Genomic DNA, 18,963 nt, shown 5'->3' with positions numbered 1-18,963 from the left:
GCGTTCAAGTTGTAACTTGTGCTTTGCCACGCAAAACTCCAAAGACAATAAGAATATTTTTGTAAGTTTTTATATTTGCCTTCCAAAAAGTATAAATGGCTGAAGTATTAAATAGAGACCATTCCACCCAGTTGTATAGAAACGACCATTTATGCCATATCAGCACATAGACAAAATTTGCTAGGTTTGCATCTAAACCAATGTATTAGCGAACTAACTGTGGATATGTATTTGTATAGTGTTCTTAATGTAGCTAACATTTTTCGAATTCTGTAATTGCAAAGCATAGCAAGGCCAATTCTTGATGTAGAATTCTAACCGTGGTGATGAATATTGGAGTGACGTGTTAGGTATAGTGTCGACACAGGTTTGGTTTGCATAATGCTCATGTTTTCTTATGGTGTTAGTTTTGAGTAGGTTATCATTGTTATATTTGATAATCTTATTAAAAAAGGTAAAGTGCTCCCATGTGCTTTGCACCACACCATGAAGGCGTATAGGGTGTGTGGAGTTAGGGCCCCACACTTTCTTGATCACCGCCGAAGGTGGGGGTGATGTGATCACTACCATGCCGCTGGCCACCTGTACCCCCCTCCCCAAGTTTCCTCCAGGTACACACTTTATATGAAGTGGGCACCTGAGCCACTTGAACAGGTGGAAAAAATCCCGGGTCTCCTGCCAGGGATCGAACCCGGGTCTCTCGCATGGTAGTCAGGCACCCTAATGACCGAGCTACTGCGGCTCCTGAGCAGAAGATATTATCTGAAGATAATCTTATTTGAACAATAAAATAATACTTCAGACTATGGTGACTTGTCTGTGCAAACTACTTTTCATATTATTTTTCTCAAATTAATGGTTTCTACAAATTTAAATGATGCAAATTAGTTTCTTCAAACTTCAAAACTCTATACTCATTTCCAGTATTTTACACACTTTCTTCATTTTTCTGTACAACTTGTAAAAATCATTACTAAACCAAAAGGAAAGTGCGAAGTTCAGTTATCTGGCAAGAGCAAGTTATCTTGAAATACATCTGAGGATTATCTAACCAATTCTTATTAGTGTATCGGTATTCTTAGGATTTTACACTGAAGTAACAGTAACACATGTTCCTTGAGATAGCATGAATGAACTGCAATGTTCGACATAAGTTATATGCAATCCTGTAAAAGCCTTCATTTCGCCAAAGTTTTAATATTTATTGAATTTTGTACATATGATCACATTATCTACTTCTTTGCATATACAGAATGTTTTATTAACCTCTTCCAATATGCCCATGTGAGGAGGTTAGGTGGATCAGATTGATGCCGTTAGTATCATAATTATGTTTCTACATGCCTACAGTGTTGTTAAATTTTATGTTTTGAGTAGGGTAGGATAGTGTTTCAACTTCCATTCCTCTTGTAGTGAGTATACACCATTTTGCTTGTGAAATAATGCTCCAGACAGAGACAACTAATGGTGATGAATGAATATTAACTGTAATGGACGAAAGCACACACACAATAACATTATGCGAAGACCAAAATCTTCTGCATTTGGTGTTGCATGCATTAGCCCAGAACTAAATTCAAGAACAACCAAACGGTGACATTGTATATTACAAAGGATTAAATCGCAGAAACAGAGAGCCAAATTTAACTTTACAGTATAACTAGTGATGATAATCTAGAGATATAGTGGCTGAAATAGATATTGCAGATGTAATTTTTGTAACAGAATGGATGTTTGAATAATGCAGGGTGTTTCACTTGCTCTCGATTTTCGCTTATAAAAATCAAACACTTGGTGCTAATGTACTAGAGTTGGAAGTGGTTGGGGAAAAAAACGGAGTTTTTTTTCAGCAGCTTTTTTCTCAAAAGTGTCTCAAATCAATGAAAATACAGGAGTTGGCAGTATTTTTCCTCTTCCATTTTTTTTGTTTATCTCCCTACTGTAAAATAGACACTCATTTGTAAATATAAAATACAATTTACAATATGAAATTCGTAGCTAGACATAAACAGTGTTGTCAAGAAAACTCGCTTTTCTGAATGGGCAGTTCTTTCAGAGTGTTATTTTCATATTTCGGTAGGCTTATTAAATTTATCTATGTAGCATAAACATATTCACATTGTTTTGTATGTGTTTTTAATAGAACCTAATAGTATGATATTATTTACAGTGTTTGAATTTGTTATACGAACATTTACATGAAACAAAAAAAATATATACTGCTCTACCTTTTGAAAATGCAGTATCAGATCCCTTTACATTAAATTTTGTTTTCAGTAAAATATATATTTGTATTCTGGCACAGTGGCTCAGTTTGGTAACGCGTCTGACTACCATGCTATAGGTCCCGGGTTCGATCCCCGGCCGGTTCAATTCTGGGAGCTTTTCTAAAGTTGGAAGTGTCCACGGTGCCCACCCAGCGTCAAATGACATGGGTACCTGCGGGAAACCCTGGGGGGTAAAGGTAGTCAGGGGCGTGATGCTGATCACATCACCCCCACTCATGACCGGATCAAGATAGTGTCGGGCATTACCCCCACACCCCCTATATGCCTTCATGGCGTAGTTCTAAGCATAGGGCAGTACTTTACCTTTTTTGTTCTGGTTTTCCAGTACATCATGTATAATTTGGTTAAATGGCCACGAAACCTGGTCATGGAGCAACTAGTGATGTAGTTTGGCTGCTTGGTGCAATGGTTCTCAACCTTTGCGAGACCACTGCCCAGTAATTTATTTCTTACAAGTCAATGCCCTGATCCCAACTATTCACTCATAAATACATTTCTAATCTTTAAACTTTATGTGGAAATTAATATATCAAGCATGACATAATCATAGGTCAATTATGTATAGACTTGCTGTCAAATATAAAATTAGATTTAGAAAATTAGTCGTCAACCCTTGTGTGCAACGGACTTTTTACACCCTAACAGTTGAAAAACACTGGCTCTAAAACTGAAGTATAGAAGCAAATAAGACTGACCCCAAATCTGGACTGGACGTACAATTTGAAATGAGATCCGAAGCTCTTTGCCTACACTGAACCTCAGATGTCTTTTTATTACAAGGCAACACTCCAGAGGGTCATTCATGATTATGAAAGGAACCTTCTATCAAAAAGCCGGCCTTTTTCCAAAGACAGTACTTGCATTTTGTTCTCTGTGATTTACGGGGTAAATGAAATCTTAATCTCTGATGAAGTAGCTAACAAGCTTGTCAAGTATAGAGAACATAGATGCACACCATTGAGAAAACAGTGTGACATGTTTAGCTTGTCACATTTCGGTTCAAAAGGTTGAATGAATTACTGAGGGTCTGCTTCCAAGTGACACATGTCACTTGTTGCTTTGGTCTGAAAGTTCCCTGAGAAAACGGTGGAGGCCAAGTGACAAGCGACACTTGCAGCTTATGTTGCTTCGGTTCGAAAGGTTGCATTTACTTCTAAGGGTTATTTTCCAAGAGCCACATGTCGCTTCCATCTCAAAGCTCTGTGAAACAGGATATATACTCAAATTCGCAAAATACCTATACTTCCGCATATGTGTTAAGGACAGTAAAGAATTTTAATTATTACGAAACATTGAATATTTTGATATTAACATTTGTTTCATATTTTATGACATCAACATTTAAAGTGAGACACAAACATGTAAAAGCTTGTTTTAAGTCCATTTCATGGTCAGATGTGCTCATGCCATACGAGAAACTTACATAAAGGGAGGCGGCTCACAAGCCCACACTTTTTTTTTTTACTAAAATTCAAGAAGACATTTTATTATTGAATCATACAGGGTGTACAGAAATGAATGGTGCAGTTTTAAATGTCAATAAAAAAATATGTTCAACTTACATGGTTGCAGCAAACACTGTTATAGGCAGAAACTGTCCCAGTTTTTGATATGTAAGTTAAAATTAGAATCGTTCAATGTGGGGTCCTCTGGTCACATGACGCACATCAACGCCGTAATCAAACTCGTTCCAGACACTGTGTAACATGTCCTGCACTGCATGCATTATCCGATCACGAAGTTGCTGGATGGAAGTTGCCATTGGTTGTACATAAACCCTGTATTTAATAAACCTCCATAGTAAGAAATCGCAGGGCGTAAGATCTGAGAAACGAGGGGTCCAAGGGAGAATGTGATTTTTTTTGTGGAAAATCCTTACGTGATGATGCCATATTTGGAATCAGCGTATCAAAAAGATTAACTTGCATATCGAAAACTGGGGCAGTTTCCACCTCTAACAGTGCTGCAACCATGTAAGTTGAAAAATATTTTTTTTATTGTCATTTATAACCGCACCATTCATTTGTGTATACCCTGTATATGCACAGTTATTTATTAATTATAATAATTACAAAATTTGCTATCGTTAATAAAAAATAACCAATTATTGCACGAGTGTCTCACATATATTTTATCATTCACTAAAACTCACAAAATTCATATTTTTTTATTAATGCTTTTTAGTTTGTAGACATGTGGTAAAAAAAAAAAAGGTAAAGTGCTCCCCTGTGCTTAGCACCACGCCATGAAGGCGTATAGGGGGTGTGGGGGTAACGCCCCACACTTTCTTGATCCGGTCGTGAGTGGCGGTGATGTGATCAGCATCACGCCCCTGACCGCCTTTACCCCCCAGGGTTTCCCCCAGGTACCCATGTTATTCGACGCTGGGTGGATGCCGGGGCCACTTCCATCGTTAGAAAAGTTCCCGGATTTGAACCGGCCGGGGATCGAACCCGGGACCTTTAGCATGGTAGCCAGACGCGTTACCGACTGAGCCACCGCGGCCAATGTGGTTGTTTATTAAATATAATAATTACCATCACTACCAACCAATTGTACACTGTCACTGGCATGAGTGTCTCGAATGAGACACATTCAAACATGGTGCCTGATATGTGCACAAAGTACATTTTGCTTCCTAATTACATTACATTTGTTTTTATGAACAAAAGTAATAATTAAGTATTGGGAACATCTTGGAAACAATATCATTTATTTCCCAACAGTTGAAAAATCTAAATAATTGAGTTCGTGAGCCTGCAAGCCCCCTGTCCTCCCCTATCGGTAAGCTAGGGTTAAAATTGTATCTGAACCACTATGCAATATGTGTCCACTGGAATTGGCCAATATATGTCTCTTGGCTGCTACATCATGTAAATTTCTATTAGCTAGTTGTAAAGTATGTCACTACAAACCTGTAAACTAATAACAGTAACTTGAAGTGAAATAGGTTAGCTGTAATTGGTAAAAAGCCAAAATTTCCGTTTTTTTTAAAGCAGGCTTTTTATTGGAAAAAAAAACAGTTCCTTTGCTTTTTTGCAAGCTACGGACATAGCTTTGTGACATCACAGCAAGTGTTGGAAATGGTCGCCATTAGCACCAATGCATGCCTGCACAGACTCTCCATGTTACAGAAGGTAGCCACAAACACATCAGGAGTCGCAGCATCAATTTCCCCCTGAATGCTCTCTTGCAGTTCCATGATAGTCCGTGGCTTGTTGCGATAGACCTTTCCTTTCAGCATGCCCCATAGGAAGAAATTCGCCTTCATGCACATAACAATGTTCCCGTTGTTTCCAGTTTCTTCACCAAATATTGAATGGAAGACTTTGCAGTCAGTTTCCGGACCCCAAACTGTACAATAAATTGTCGCTGGCATGCCTTTATAGACTCATTTTTCAGTACATGCAAATGATAAACGCATGCTGTTCCACTGATCGTAAACATGAACTTTCATCTGAACACGAGCCACTATCAGAAGGAGAAAAATCATTCTCCAGAAAACACACAGTAAGTAATTGCTAAGACTCGAAAGTATGTATTAATTGACATAAATAGAAATCCAACCATATATAAAATGATGCATGTGTACATGATTAATTTGGAATTAATTAAAGAATTTAAACTTGGGTCACAGATGCATTTTATGGAAGGGCAGTCACAACCAACACCCATGCATAGGCCAGGATTTGAACCTGAGAACTCTTTGGTGGGGTTGAAGTTGACCACTTAACATACCCGAACAAACCAAGATAGTGGAAACACACAGTAAACATGTATACTGATTACTTACGGGATCATTTCCTTCTGTGATTGTGTGAGTAGGTTAGACAGATCAGATTTGGTGCCCGTTGCATTCCAATTGTATTGTTTTTATTTGTTGTAATTTTTATATAGGCATTATAAGTAGGGCTAGTATCATTAGATTTGATTACTTTGTAGGCTAGTATCATTAGATTTGATTACTTTGTAGGCTAGTATCATTAGATTTGATTACTTTGTATTTTAACACCTTTTTACATCTCCTTCATGTATATTCAGCAGTATGGTAATACTAGCACAGTCTGTTTCACAGCCTACTCTTTATGACATAATTCCTCACAAATTTATACGTCTGCATCTTTGAAATGATCTGGTTGGTTTACCTCAACTTCAAATTACCATGCACGCACAAATATTGTACTTATATCTGTGTAACAGTTTATAACATTTTATTAATTTTCATGCCTACTGTTGCTATCCACACTGGTACTTGTACATTGATATCTTACTGCATCTAAAGTGCCTTAACGTGAATTCAAACCTAGCTCCACGATCATTTCCAGTATTCTAAATGCTTTCCTCATACTCCTGTAAATCTTGTAAAAATCATCACACTCACTGATGTATTAAAGCATACTACAGTTCTCTGCTCTTTCAAAAACAGGTCAACGATATACTGGTATTTTGCCAGATAATGTAATTGACAGTATGTTCCCTGCAAGCAGGTACCTGGAATATGTTTTTTTTTGGGGGGGGGGTACAAACCAATTGTCAAAATAATTATAGTAATGTTTAAACTAATTATATTTAATTAAATAGTATGAATCAAAATATCCAAATTATTATTTTTTATTACTTGAATAGGTAACAAGACTGTATAGGAATAGTTAGGGTTACCAGATCGTAAGTCAAAATATAGAACACACATTTCCAGAACATGTTACAAAGAAATTTAAAATTTTCAGGTTTTTTAAAAAATATTATTTTTTAATGAATTCTTAAATGAAAAATTTTAAAACTTTTAATCAATACTAAACAATGAATGTATTACTACATGTTTTAACTTCTCAGAGGAACCAATTTTTATCAAAATTTTACATTTAATCAAAATAATTTATGAGAGACTGAACAGTCAAAATCTTTGAAATTATACTGAACCCCAGTATCAAACTTTTTACAGATTTTTGAAAATTATATTTCTCCCATGGCTCCGTTGTGCTGATGGTAATGAAAATACTCTCTCATTATGACCTGGAATGACAAACAAATATTCAGCAATTACCGTTGCCTGAAATGGTTCCAGAAGTTTCATCTAGGGTAGTTTCTAGTTCAATAACTTTGATCTGTATACCCCTGCTTTACTTATAACACCATTAAGCCTTGTTTCCATGATATGAAAAACTCAATATGCTGACCAAGGCAGAAATTTATTTCCCTTGTCAACTGTACTTTCACCTGACAGGCGATTTTGCTAAACATTTCCTTTCATCTGGAAAGTGGTTGGACTCTTTTTATCTCACTCTCTTTTTCCTTTCTTTCTTCATTCCTCTTCCTTCTCTCCTCTTTTGCTCTTGTCCTTTCCACTCTTTCTAACACCTTCTTCCATTATTTGTTTATCTTGGGTCCCCCATTCCAGTTCATTGTGTCTTCTCCTTTCTTATCTATTTCCTTGGCCTGTCAGGTGAAAGTACAGTTGACAAGGGAAGGCCACCTGCTGGAATGTTCCAGAAACAACTTTAATAATCTTGTGTCTGGAGGGGAGTGATTTTTTTGTATGTATATCTTCCTGTTCAGTATCTTTTTAATTTGTACTTGGTACAATCTCTGAAGAAGACCTTGCTAGAAGGTTGAAACATTACGTTTAGTTTGTTTTAAAATAAAATAAATTTCTGCCTTGGTCAGCATATTAAGTTTTCCCTGATTTGTAATCAAAATATTGAATAAGAATGTTAACACCTTGTTCCATCAATAAACCCTAAGGCAAGAAATTCCACTCAGGCAGTGAACATTGACATCATCAGATGTGACCTTAATGTTCTAGCAGAAACGTTTATTTTCTTTTTCGGCAAGGACTGGATCAAAATAAATTTCACCATTGAGTTTGGGAGCGAAGTCCACAGACTTGTAACTTGCATGGTTTCTCTCTGTTAAACTGAAACACGTATTTTCCTAATTAATAATACGCGACGTTCAAAATGAGGGACATTGATGATATTTTTCAAATTCCTCCTGGATGCCGGACATAAGATTAAAATGTAGGACATGTCCGGGGAAAACTGGACGTCTGGTAATCCTGGGAATAGTGATATAACAGGACGTATTCATTATCTGGCTTATGTGTAGTTAAGGTCGGCAAAATTTGTAAAAAAACAACTGCCCTGGCAAGGAAATTAATGTCAAATAGATAAAGTATTGATGAATATTTATTGAATATAAGAAAATTATTTTAGATCCAGTTTAAGAAAGTAAAGTTCCTGTGATATTTTATATATAAATCATCTTTGGTACTGTAATTGAAAGTCTTATTACCACAATATAATCCTTGTCTTCCAATAAGTTTGGAGGACATAAATAACCCTCAATTAAACAACAACTACAGTAGAGCGTCGATTATCCGAAGTAATTGGGGGACATGGGTGTTCGGAAAACTGGTTTGTTCGGATAATCGAACTGTACATGTTTATTTGCCAAAAAGAAGTACTGTACAGTAAATTTATTCATAAAAACAGGCATCTCTTTAAGTATGTATTACAAATTAACGTACAAAGGCAACTTCAGTAGGAATATATAGTATGTGGTACAGTTTATTAAACAAAAATATGTACATATTACATACACATTTTGCATGAACAATACACACAGTACACAAAATTAACGTTTAAAAAAATCCTTTATTTTGGTCTGTCTAAGCAAGCCTACACGCTTACGAGCAGCTAAGTCACGTACTTTTTTCATTACAGATATCTGAAAGTGAGCGAGTACACCGTTCGGTTGACCGACGTTCGGATAATCGACGCTCTACTGTATATTTCCATTATTAAATTTTAGTTATTTTATTATTTCATTATTTAATTTTTGTACTTAGTAAGTCTTTTGGGGGGGGGGGGGGTTGCCCTGCCCACTAAATACGTCCTTGGTTCCCTGGAGAATCTCCACAGCAGTTATCCTCCATATGGATTGTCTTGTGGTGTTAGTTTCAAATAAAATTGACTACTATGTGATGTGAAAATTTTCAATATGATCTTAAGTTTCAAGGGAAGGTAAGGTAAACGTCCCTAAGTTCGACAGGTTAAGGAACATTTTTACAGTTAATTGCTTGTAGTGGCTTTCGTATTTCATAAATGCGAGTAATTTTTTTTTTGTCTGAAAGTTTAAAGATTCTACTTTAACCCAAAAAGTATTTTGCATTCCAACAGTTATGTTACATAATTATTAAAAAATCAAAAAGTGAATCCTACAATATGTCCCTAAGTTCGACACCCTGTCCTTAATTTCGACAGTTTGTGTACCGAAATTCGACACCCCCTTATATCTCAACATCAGACACTAAATATGCAGATGTTAATAATACCAATAACTGCACATGTCCTCCTATTGGCGTTTCATTATATTCAACTAAATTTACAGATTTATCAGGGCATGAACTGAACAAAAAAAGATTTGTTGTTAACCCCCCTCTTTTATGCTCAACAAAATTTAAAATATTAACATGAATTACTTACCATGCCAAAGGCTAGGTACATCAAAGCAAATAAAACACTGAAAATGTTGATTGTGTTTATATTACAACTTTGAAACATAGTTTTACAGGGAAAAAATTTTGAGGACTAACTATAACATTTACTTAGCCAAGCCTAGATGCTAAGGAACAATTGCTGTTGGTATCTGTGATATTGATAACATTATACCTAGTCTTACCATAAATACTGTCCCAACGTTTGAGGGTGGCTGTACTTCCACCCGTACAAGCGAGAGACGGCAAGAGCGGCTGCGTGAAGCGTGAGTCATTGCTTGTTAAGATGGTCAAGTGGAAAGGTGTCTGTTGTAAGTGTTGAAGATGGAATGGGGTGAGTACAAAAATCATGTGGCCGTGGTAGCGTTGCACAAGGTAGGCAAATTACCAGGGGAGATTTTCAAAACCCTCCAGAAGCTGAAAATCTCCAAGAAATTTGTGTACTGCACTATCCAGCGCTTTGTTGAGACTGTTACAGATCGCCCACGGCAAGGAAGACCACGCACAGTACGGACACCAGAACTTGTGATAGCAGTGGCAGCATGAGTGCGACAAAATCCTGTACGGAAACAGTCAGTGATGGCTCGTGAGCTAAAGATTTCAAGAATGTCGATGTCTCGTTCGTTACGCAGTGACCTGGGACTCCATGCTTACAAACGACGCAAAGGACATCTCTTGACAAGTGAAGTCAAGCTCCAGAGGCTCCGGAAATCAAAGCGGTTACTTCAGCGTTACGCGGCAAATGGGAACCGTCAAACCCTTTTCACTGATGAAAAAATGTTCAGTGTTGAGGCGACTTTCAATGCCCAAAATGGCAGGGTGTATGCCACATACTCTCGGGAAGCTGCTGACAAGGACCCCAGGATCCAGAGGGGTCACCATCTTGCATCAGTCATGGTGTGGTGGAGTGTGAGCTACTAGGGCACAACGGATCTCAACTTTTGTGAAAAGGGGGTCAAAACTTCAGCCAAAGTGTACCAGCAGACAGTGCTTGAGAAACTATGCAAGAGTCTTACCGACATCATCTTCCATGGAGAGAACTGGAGCTTCCAGCAGGACTCAGCCCGAGCACACACAGCACGCACCACCCAGCAGTGGTTGGAGGCAAATGTTCCTAACTTCATTTTCACGTCAGATTGGCCCTCTGCCAGTCCAGACTTAAACCCTTTGGACTACAAATTGTGGCCCAAGCTTCAGGAGATGGCTTGCAAGAAGTGACATCCCAATATTGACAGTTTAAAGTGGTCTCTTTAGAAGGCAGCTGCGGAGTTTCCACTTGATGAGTGGCCACGAAGACTTCAGAAGTGTGTCAGTGCTAAAGGTGGCAATTTCGAATAATTATTTGTGATTTTGGTTCATAATGCATCCATGCACCTCATGTTATTCTGATATTAAAATATCTCTCACCATTTAGTGTCTATTTACTTACAACTTTGGGACAGTATTTATGGTAAGACTAGGTATATAACACTAATAAGTAATTAACATAAATTTTAAACAAATGCAAAACAACTTTCTGTCTGAAGTTAGGTGTGAGTCCTCAAAATCAAAGACCTAACTCTTAGACATTTACTTTTTTTCTTGAAAACATATCTGACCCTTTCCCCCCTTCATTACCAAATCTGGCAACTCAACAGGACCAATAATTTTAGGGTCTGATATGAATGAAACATTACTTTCATTGGTGACAAATTACTTCTTGGTCACATCAACACTCTTAAGTCCAATCACTTTTATTACATCTTCCAGGATCTCCTGAACAACACAGAGGTAAGTAAATTTTGATGCATTTCTTTTCCCCCCTAAAAAATCCACAAAAATGAAATCCCCTTTTACATCACTTTCATTGACAATCTCTAATGTCATTTCATCTGACTCCTCCTCTTGCCAGTGAGAATCACTTTTTTTCCAATGACAGTGCACTTTCATCTGAAGATTCTGAGTCACTCACATCAAGCCATTTCTCTCCCTTTTTGCCTAAACTCTTTGTCTTCTAGTTCTGTGCAGCAAGTTTTTTCAGCTCTCTAGTTCTTTTGTCTCATCTGCTTGATGCTCTTTCTCCTCCTTTGTTAGCAGTGGTAGCGTCATCGGCTTGTAATCAAGGGGTCCCGGGTTCGATCCCCGATGCAGGCACATAGTGGTTTGGATCCCACTTTAAGCTGTAGGTCCAGTCCCGATTAGCCTTACTGTGCATAAAGTGGACTTAAAACACGAAATCAATCCTCCTCCTTTGTATAGTATTTGATCATTAAGGAGATGTAATCACAGCAGGCAGTCTTTCTCTTTGCTTTCTTGGAAATTTTTTGGACTTGGCCAAATGAAGCTAAAGTAAGGAACAAATTAGGCTGAGTTTAATGTAAATTAATTATCAAGCGGCTCCGGTGTACATCCTTTGTTCCTCAATGTTTCTGCATTGTAAATGGCTAGAACTTATCGAAAATTGTTCGTTTTTGTACCAGAAATGCAAAAACAAGCACGTAAAGTGAAAATGACGTGTAGAATTTGAGATTTCCAGAGCTTTGGGAAATTTTGAATGTTTCCCACCCCGGCCCAAAAAATTCTGTCCCACACACTCCTACATTTTTCAAGAACAAGGAAAATCGTGTACTGTAAGAGGCCAAATTTAAGTTCTGTGTAATATTTATCATTAATCAGGCAAATTTTGCAACATTTTCACAGAATTATTAAGTTTTAGTTCAGTTTATCACATTAAGCCAATATAAACACTTAATTATAACGTGACATTTTTTGGTATTATTATTGCAATTTTGTATAGTTCAGGTCCCTAACATTAAGTGACGCTGGAAGAACGAGTGATTTCATGGAAATAGCAATGACACAAGAGAGAAAAAGTATGCAAAAAGCCCAGAAATGACGTTTCAGGGAATGTCCCAAAATTCGACATGCACGGCACCAAACTTCGACACCCCCCTGTCGGATTAATGTTGCAATTGCCGTAGGGCAATGAAACTGGTATTTTCATGAATGGTAAACAACATGCCTTTCAATGCACATCAAAACCCAACATTGTGTATTTTCGAATAAATTTCGACACTTGTCGAAATTTGGTGCACCATCCATTTTTGTGCTCATATGTTCGACACCCCCCTTATTTTGTTACATGAACAACCTTTGTCTGCCACAACAGATTAGGAAGCTCAGAAAACAGCTCTAAAACAATAATAAAGTATTGAAATTTGTTTTGAAACAACACAAAACTGGTAAAAACCTTATGTAGAAAATTTACCTTCTTATGAAATCCACTAAAAATCAGTCGATTTTTCGCAGTTAGCAAATAGTGCCGTCATAATTTCTCCTGCGCTGCTGCTATGTCTCATCTGGTGCAACTGCCCTTTTCACGACGTGGGGTAAACCTGTACACTGTTGCATGATACATGCACGATTTTCTGCATTGCATAGTTTTCTTATCTTTTACGATTTTTCAAATACCCTGTCGAATTTAGGCACATTGTCGAAATTAGGGACATTTACCTTAATTTTTGTGGTATAAACTTGCCAAAGCTACCTTCCAAGGTGGAGTAGTGCACTCTGACACCAGGGGTCTTGGGTTTGAATCCCAGTCTGGACATAGATGTTTGCGAGTGTCCGTTCATGAATTTCATTATATCATCACTCATTCTTGTCTTTGCAATTAGCCAAAAGTGGCAGAAAAGTGAAGTAAAATAAACCAAATCAATCACTACGCAGGTCTCGCAGTAGTGTGCATTTGTGTGTAATGTACGCCCAAATTTCAGTCTGAACGTGCAAAAAGCACTTGCTGGAACTGTTTATTTAAAGCATTCTTTATTTTAGTACGTAAGGGGCGTGACTGAATGCAAAAAGTAAGACCCAAATTTCATTGGCACCCATTTTCCCATTGTAGTTTATTGTAAAGCTTGGACAGCTTCTGCTGGAAAAATAAGCTGCACATTGGTCAGTTTGGCAGAGTTACTAGCCCTCTTGCTGTGGTTTTACTTGGGATTACTTACTCTGTCAGTAGGCTTTGAGATTTTAATTGATGAGTTTGGCACTTATATTTTGAAAATATTAAGTTGGCCAATCGAGTACAAAAAATACGTTATAGACACGGGAGTGAGTGGGACAGCAGTTAAAGAAGCGTTGGATACTTGGAAGAGTCACGTTAACATTAATTCATTTGATGTTGGCTGCAGGAGCACAAGTACATATAAATTTACACTGTAAATCTATCGTTCCATGTCATGAGAAGCAAGAATGTCATAGGAAAGTTCTATTTTGAAATTCGTAAGACTTAAATGAATAGAAATGGTAAACTGCAGGAAAACAGTGGAAATGACCATGATTATAACAATGCTGTTTGAGATACTGGTGGAGAAAGTTTAAGTATGGGAACAAAGCATGTTCAGTGTGAAAAGTCAAAAGATACAAAAAGTCTGACTCCAAAAAAATTTGATCTGACGCACTACACTTACCAAAGCTTATACTCCTTTCGTGCTGCCCTTGTAGGAATAAAAAGTGCTTCCAAGCATCTCTGTCACCCTGATGAAAATGGCAAAACGTTATCTGGGGGGGATGTTTTTTGTTAGATGTGGGGGATGCTCCTATGGTTTAACATCGTGAGGATGAGACAGCTTGGGGGATGCTTTACAAAAAAATTCCTAGCAGGGGATATCCCCCCCCCCTTACATCCCTCTCACTTCAAGCACTGATGGGTGTAAAGAAATTATATGCATTTGGTAATATTATTTTATTATTAAAATAAACATTATTCCAGTAATTTTACTTTTTGTGAATAGTTTAATTGCTAATAAATATAATTTGAATTAGGTAATTAAAGAACATTTCATTGGGTTCAAAATCAAATTCAGCTGATCACATCTTTGAAATATTTATTTTCAAGGAGTTTTGTGAATTTTGACAAGAAATATTCAATGCCTTGTGACATCATTTCAGTGGGAACATTTTTCTTTACTGCTTTATGATGTCACAATAGTGCTGTAGCTGCAGTAGCCCATTGTATTTTTGTTTCTAATTATGCACTTTGTTTTTATCTCACAGAAATGTTATGAACAAAAGCAGTACAAAAATGGGTTGAAATTTGCCAAACAGATTCTGTCAAATCCAAAATTTGCAGAACATGGAGGTAAGTGACATTTTAGTTTCCTTTTTAACGTGTATTTTCAAATGTATTTATGTGGATGTAATGCATGTCCCTTTTCTTTTTAATGTTGTTCTTACAGTGGTGATTAGTGTTCAGATTTTAAAGCCAGGGCTGGGAAATTATAAGTAATTAACTGCCTGGCATTTCTAAACCTGAAGTTAAGTTATTAACAGTTTCAACCGTGCCATTAGCCTATACTGAACACAACTCCAGCTGGCGGCTGGGAAAGCAAATCAGCGATCAGTTGAATTTTCTTTGACTGAAATCGGGTATTTTCGAGTCGCAAGGTACCGAACGTTGTTCGTGGGACGAACAAATGAGCGTTGGGTCTACCACATGTAAAGCACGAGAGAGTCTTCTAGAGCAACGATATTGCCAGCACCAGAAATCAGCGGGGTGTTAATGATACAACTGCACACATGGTGCTACATGAAGGAGTTTCACACGCAACTGATAAAAACAGAAATATGCTTGGCAACGTTGCTTCGGGAGAGCGATGTGATCCCTTCACACCTTATTTCGCAACTGAGTTTGTTGACACCCATCAAGCCACATGCCCCCGAAGATGTTTGGGTGACAGAAAGGGCCAGAAATAGCCGTCAAGGTCAGCCACCAGTTGGAGTTGCATTCAGTATAGTCTAGTTTGGTGCACTTTTTGACACTAGGTGTGCAGGTACATCCCAGTGTTCCACCAGGTGCAAAGAAATTGTGTTCAACGAAGTAGATTCTGTATGTAAGCAGTGCTCAAGTTTGTAAGATTCAACAAACGCCTGATTGCTGGTTTCAACATTCATTGATTTGTTAGCATGTACCATATGGTCATCCCACACTGTACACCATTCTGGAATGTAGTGTATATCATTGCTTTGAATAAACTGAGATCAATGTGGCTGCATGTCAAGTGGACAAGATTTCATCGTTTGAAAAGGTGTTAAATATGGAAATAGTTGATGTTCACAAAACTGTCGACATTTTCACTTTCACACCCTTGCACAACTTTCCAAAACTATTGTGTACATTTGGAATAAACAACACTCTCATTTTAATACAATTACAAAAACTGGAATATTATATTTGCTTCTGTTGTTTGAACTTCCTCTGTAATTATGCTATATTACAAGCCGTTAATCATAAATATTTCCTCACTGTCTCCTGAGAACGAAACATGCCACGAAATCTATTCTGTGGCTCTAACCTGTGATGAGCAAGGTTCAAGTTTGCTCAGCGATTAAGTGAGCAGCGCTTATTTGGCTGTCAAGTAGGTGAGTGATCCCTTCTCGCTGAGCGAGAAATAACCAAAATAAGTTTCTGCTATGATTGTTGAGGTCAAACTCACCTTAATTTTACCCATATGCGTTTCCTCATGTATACACACACAGAATGTCCTTGATATTATGTGAATTTTAATTTTGTCCATGTATTTTATATTGATATGGTATGTAAGTTTATATTCAAACTCTGGTAGAGTGGTTAATGCAGCATGCTAGGATGCCAGGTGTTCTAGGTTCAAATCTCAGCATGGGCAAGGATGTCCTTTGAGTCTCTTCATATCACTTTCATCATATCAACATCACAATTAGCCAAAAGTTTCAGGAAAGCAAAGTAAAATACAATAAATCAATCAAACTCTCTCCTTCTCAAAACTTCATAGGTGCTTTGGAATAGCTGCTGCAAGTTATTGATTAGTATGTGTGCAGTATATTTTGATTTTGAATATGATTTTGTAAGAGTTGATCATAAGTTTTTTTTTAATTTTCGGTAAAATAACGTTGAAAATCAGTTTTGAAATTTTCAACCAGGGCAAACGTGTTATGCAAATTGTCCATCACTATCTTCATTTTCTTTGTTTGGACATTGAAATGAAAAGCACAGATGTTAGCATAGATGATTCTTTTTATTTAGAAACACAAGTGTTGTAAATACAGCAAATGAAGACCGAAATGGACAGTTTGTGACCATCTGTACATAGTGAAGTGTGTGGAAAGGTTGAACTGAAATGTTTTGAAATATTTTGCCAAGAGTAATTTAGGGTGTGTGTAAAACAAACCAGAATTTTTCAGAATTATCCTAATTGTTGTATCTCAATGTTGTTCAGAGGAAATAACCCATTCTACACCATAGTATACTCATACAATGTTGCTCTCTCTATCTCCCCCCTCTCTCCCTCTCCCTCCCCCTCTCTCCATTCCTCCCCCTCCCTCCCCCCACCCCTTAGCATTTGATGGTTTAAGGCTGCAGCAAAGCAAGCCTTCCATCTGTCCCTATCCTGGGCAATATCAATCCCAATCTTTTCCATCCTTACCGATTTCCTTCAGGTCCATCTCAACGTTATCCCTTCATCTTTGTGTCTACAGGCCTCTTACCATCAGCATACTATGTTGCTTGCCTTGCTAATTGCTGCATTAAAAATTTGTGTTAAATGCTGGTATTTAGAAGAATAGAGTTTCTTTATTAGTATTAGCTGCTTAGTATAATTTATGAGTGATTTCCGAGTCTATTACTGAACACTTACCCATTTCATTTTTATAACAGAAACTCTAGCAATGAAGGGCTTGACCCTCAATTGTTTGGGTCGGAAGGAAGAGGCATACGAATTTGTTAGGAGAGGCTTGCGGAATGACTTGAAATCCCATGTGTGTTGGCACGTGTACGGTTTGCTACAACGATCAGATAAGAAATATGATGAAGCTATCAAGTGTTATCGGAATGCTTTGAAATGGGAAAAGGACAACATACAGATCTTGAGGGATTTATCTCTGCTTCAAATTCAAATGAGAGACTTGGAAGGATATCGGGTAAGTACATTTACGTTCATTGATATTCTGAAATGTAATTGAAATAGTGTCTGTACAGTAGTTTGTTCAGTTTAGAACAAAATTTAAGTGTTGTCATAAGTTACTATATCGCTTGTGTTCGATATATGCATATCAATCTATTCGTGTAATTGTGAATGGTTAGAGCTGAGCCGATATCGATACTTAAGTGTAAATTTCGGCTGATATCGGTGGTATCGTTATTGGAAAGTATAAGTTTGATATTATTTACCGATACCGACCGATACCTTTCCGACATTCCGGTCTTTACAGGATCTGGAAAAAGACCATGCGACACTCTTGTGGAGTCTACTTATCCCAGGTTCGATACCCGGTGGAGGCACAGTACACAGTGGTTCGGATCCCCTTTAAACTGTAGGTCCAGTCCTGATTAGCCTATGTGTGCATAAAAGCAGAACTAATTATCTTGGAAATTATGCAAATTTTAAAGTTGCTACAGTGGAACCCTGATTTACATTTTCCTGCATTATACATTCAATCTTGATGTTCTCAACATAGCAAAATGTTATAAAATTTTCCCTGTTTTTACATTTCCCCACTTTTTTATGTTTCTTTAGTGTGGGTTCTTGAAAAACATAAAATCGAGGTTCCACTATATTAATTTCTTACCATTATTGTGTGAAAAACTGTATTTTCTGATAGTGCACATTTTAATATTCTGATATAATTCTTGAGTATTTTGAAGTAAATTGCTGGTGAATTGATCCTTTTTCTTGGAGTGGAACACTCCCAGTAATATTAATTGGTATTTTAAACAAATTTTGGTATAATTTTCAAGCATTGGTATCGCTATCAGTCTGTAAGAGTATCGGTACAGGTTTTGGTTCTAAGTGTTATCGGCTCAGCCCTGTAAATGTGTCAACAGTTCTTGTGTGGAAATGAATGTGGAAGTGTCATTAATTTTCACTTATTTTGTAAGATTTGTAATATTCATCTGTATTTAAAAGAAAAACCTATTAGAAACTTGTTGAGCAAGAAATGGATGGTCGACCAGGACTCAAACCTGGGTATCTTAACATATCATGCCACTGCTCTACCAAGTGAGCTACTGAGCCAGCCCTGATTTTATCTGATTGCTCACTTCTGCTGATCCAGCTGTCTGGAATTCTGTGACTGAAATCTCTCAGCATGGAGCTGAATATTAACTTATGATTTGATATATGCCGGACATGTACTATGTTGAAATTGAAGTGTAAAATACAGGCT

At 37.3% G+C, this 18,963-nt stretch overlaps 1 protein-coding gene across 1 annotated transcript in view; it reads left to right on the top strand.

Moving 5' to 3' along the window:
• Naa15-16 (N-alpha-acetyltransferase 15/16) overlaps window positions 1–18,963 on the top strand; it is a 225,806-nt gene that overhangs the window by 862 nt on the left and 205,981 nt on the right. The window contains exons 2-3 of the mRNA XM_083129528.1: window positions 14,821–14,905; window positions 17,456–17,718. Coding sequence (XP_082985654.1) covers window positions 14,821–14,905; window positions 17,456–17,718 — 348 coding nt within the window. The remainder of the gene's footprint in view (window positions 1–14,820; window positions 14,906–17,455; window positions 17,719–18,963) is intronic.

Source organism: Lepisma saccharinum, chromosome 10, assembly GCF_977018435.1.
Source record: "Lepisma saccharinum chromosome 10, izLepSacc3.1, whole genome shotgun sequence".
NCBI classification, from domain to species: domain Eukaryota; kingdom Metazoa; phylum Arthropoda; class Insecta; order Zygentoma; family Lepismatidae; genus Lepisma; species Lepisma saccharinum.
Note: the sequence above shows the minus strand (reverse complement) of the source record. Positions and strands in the feature narration are given on the sequence as shown.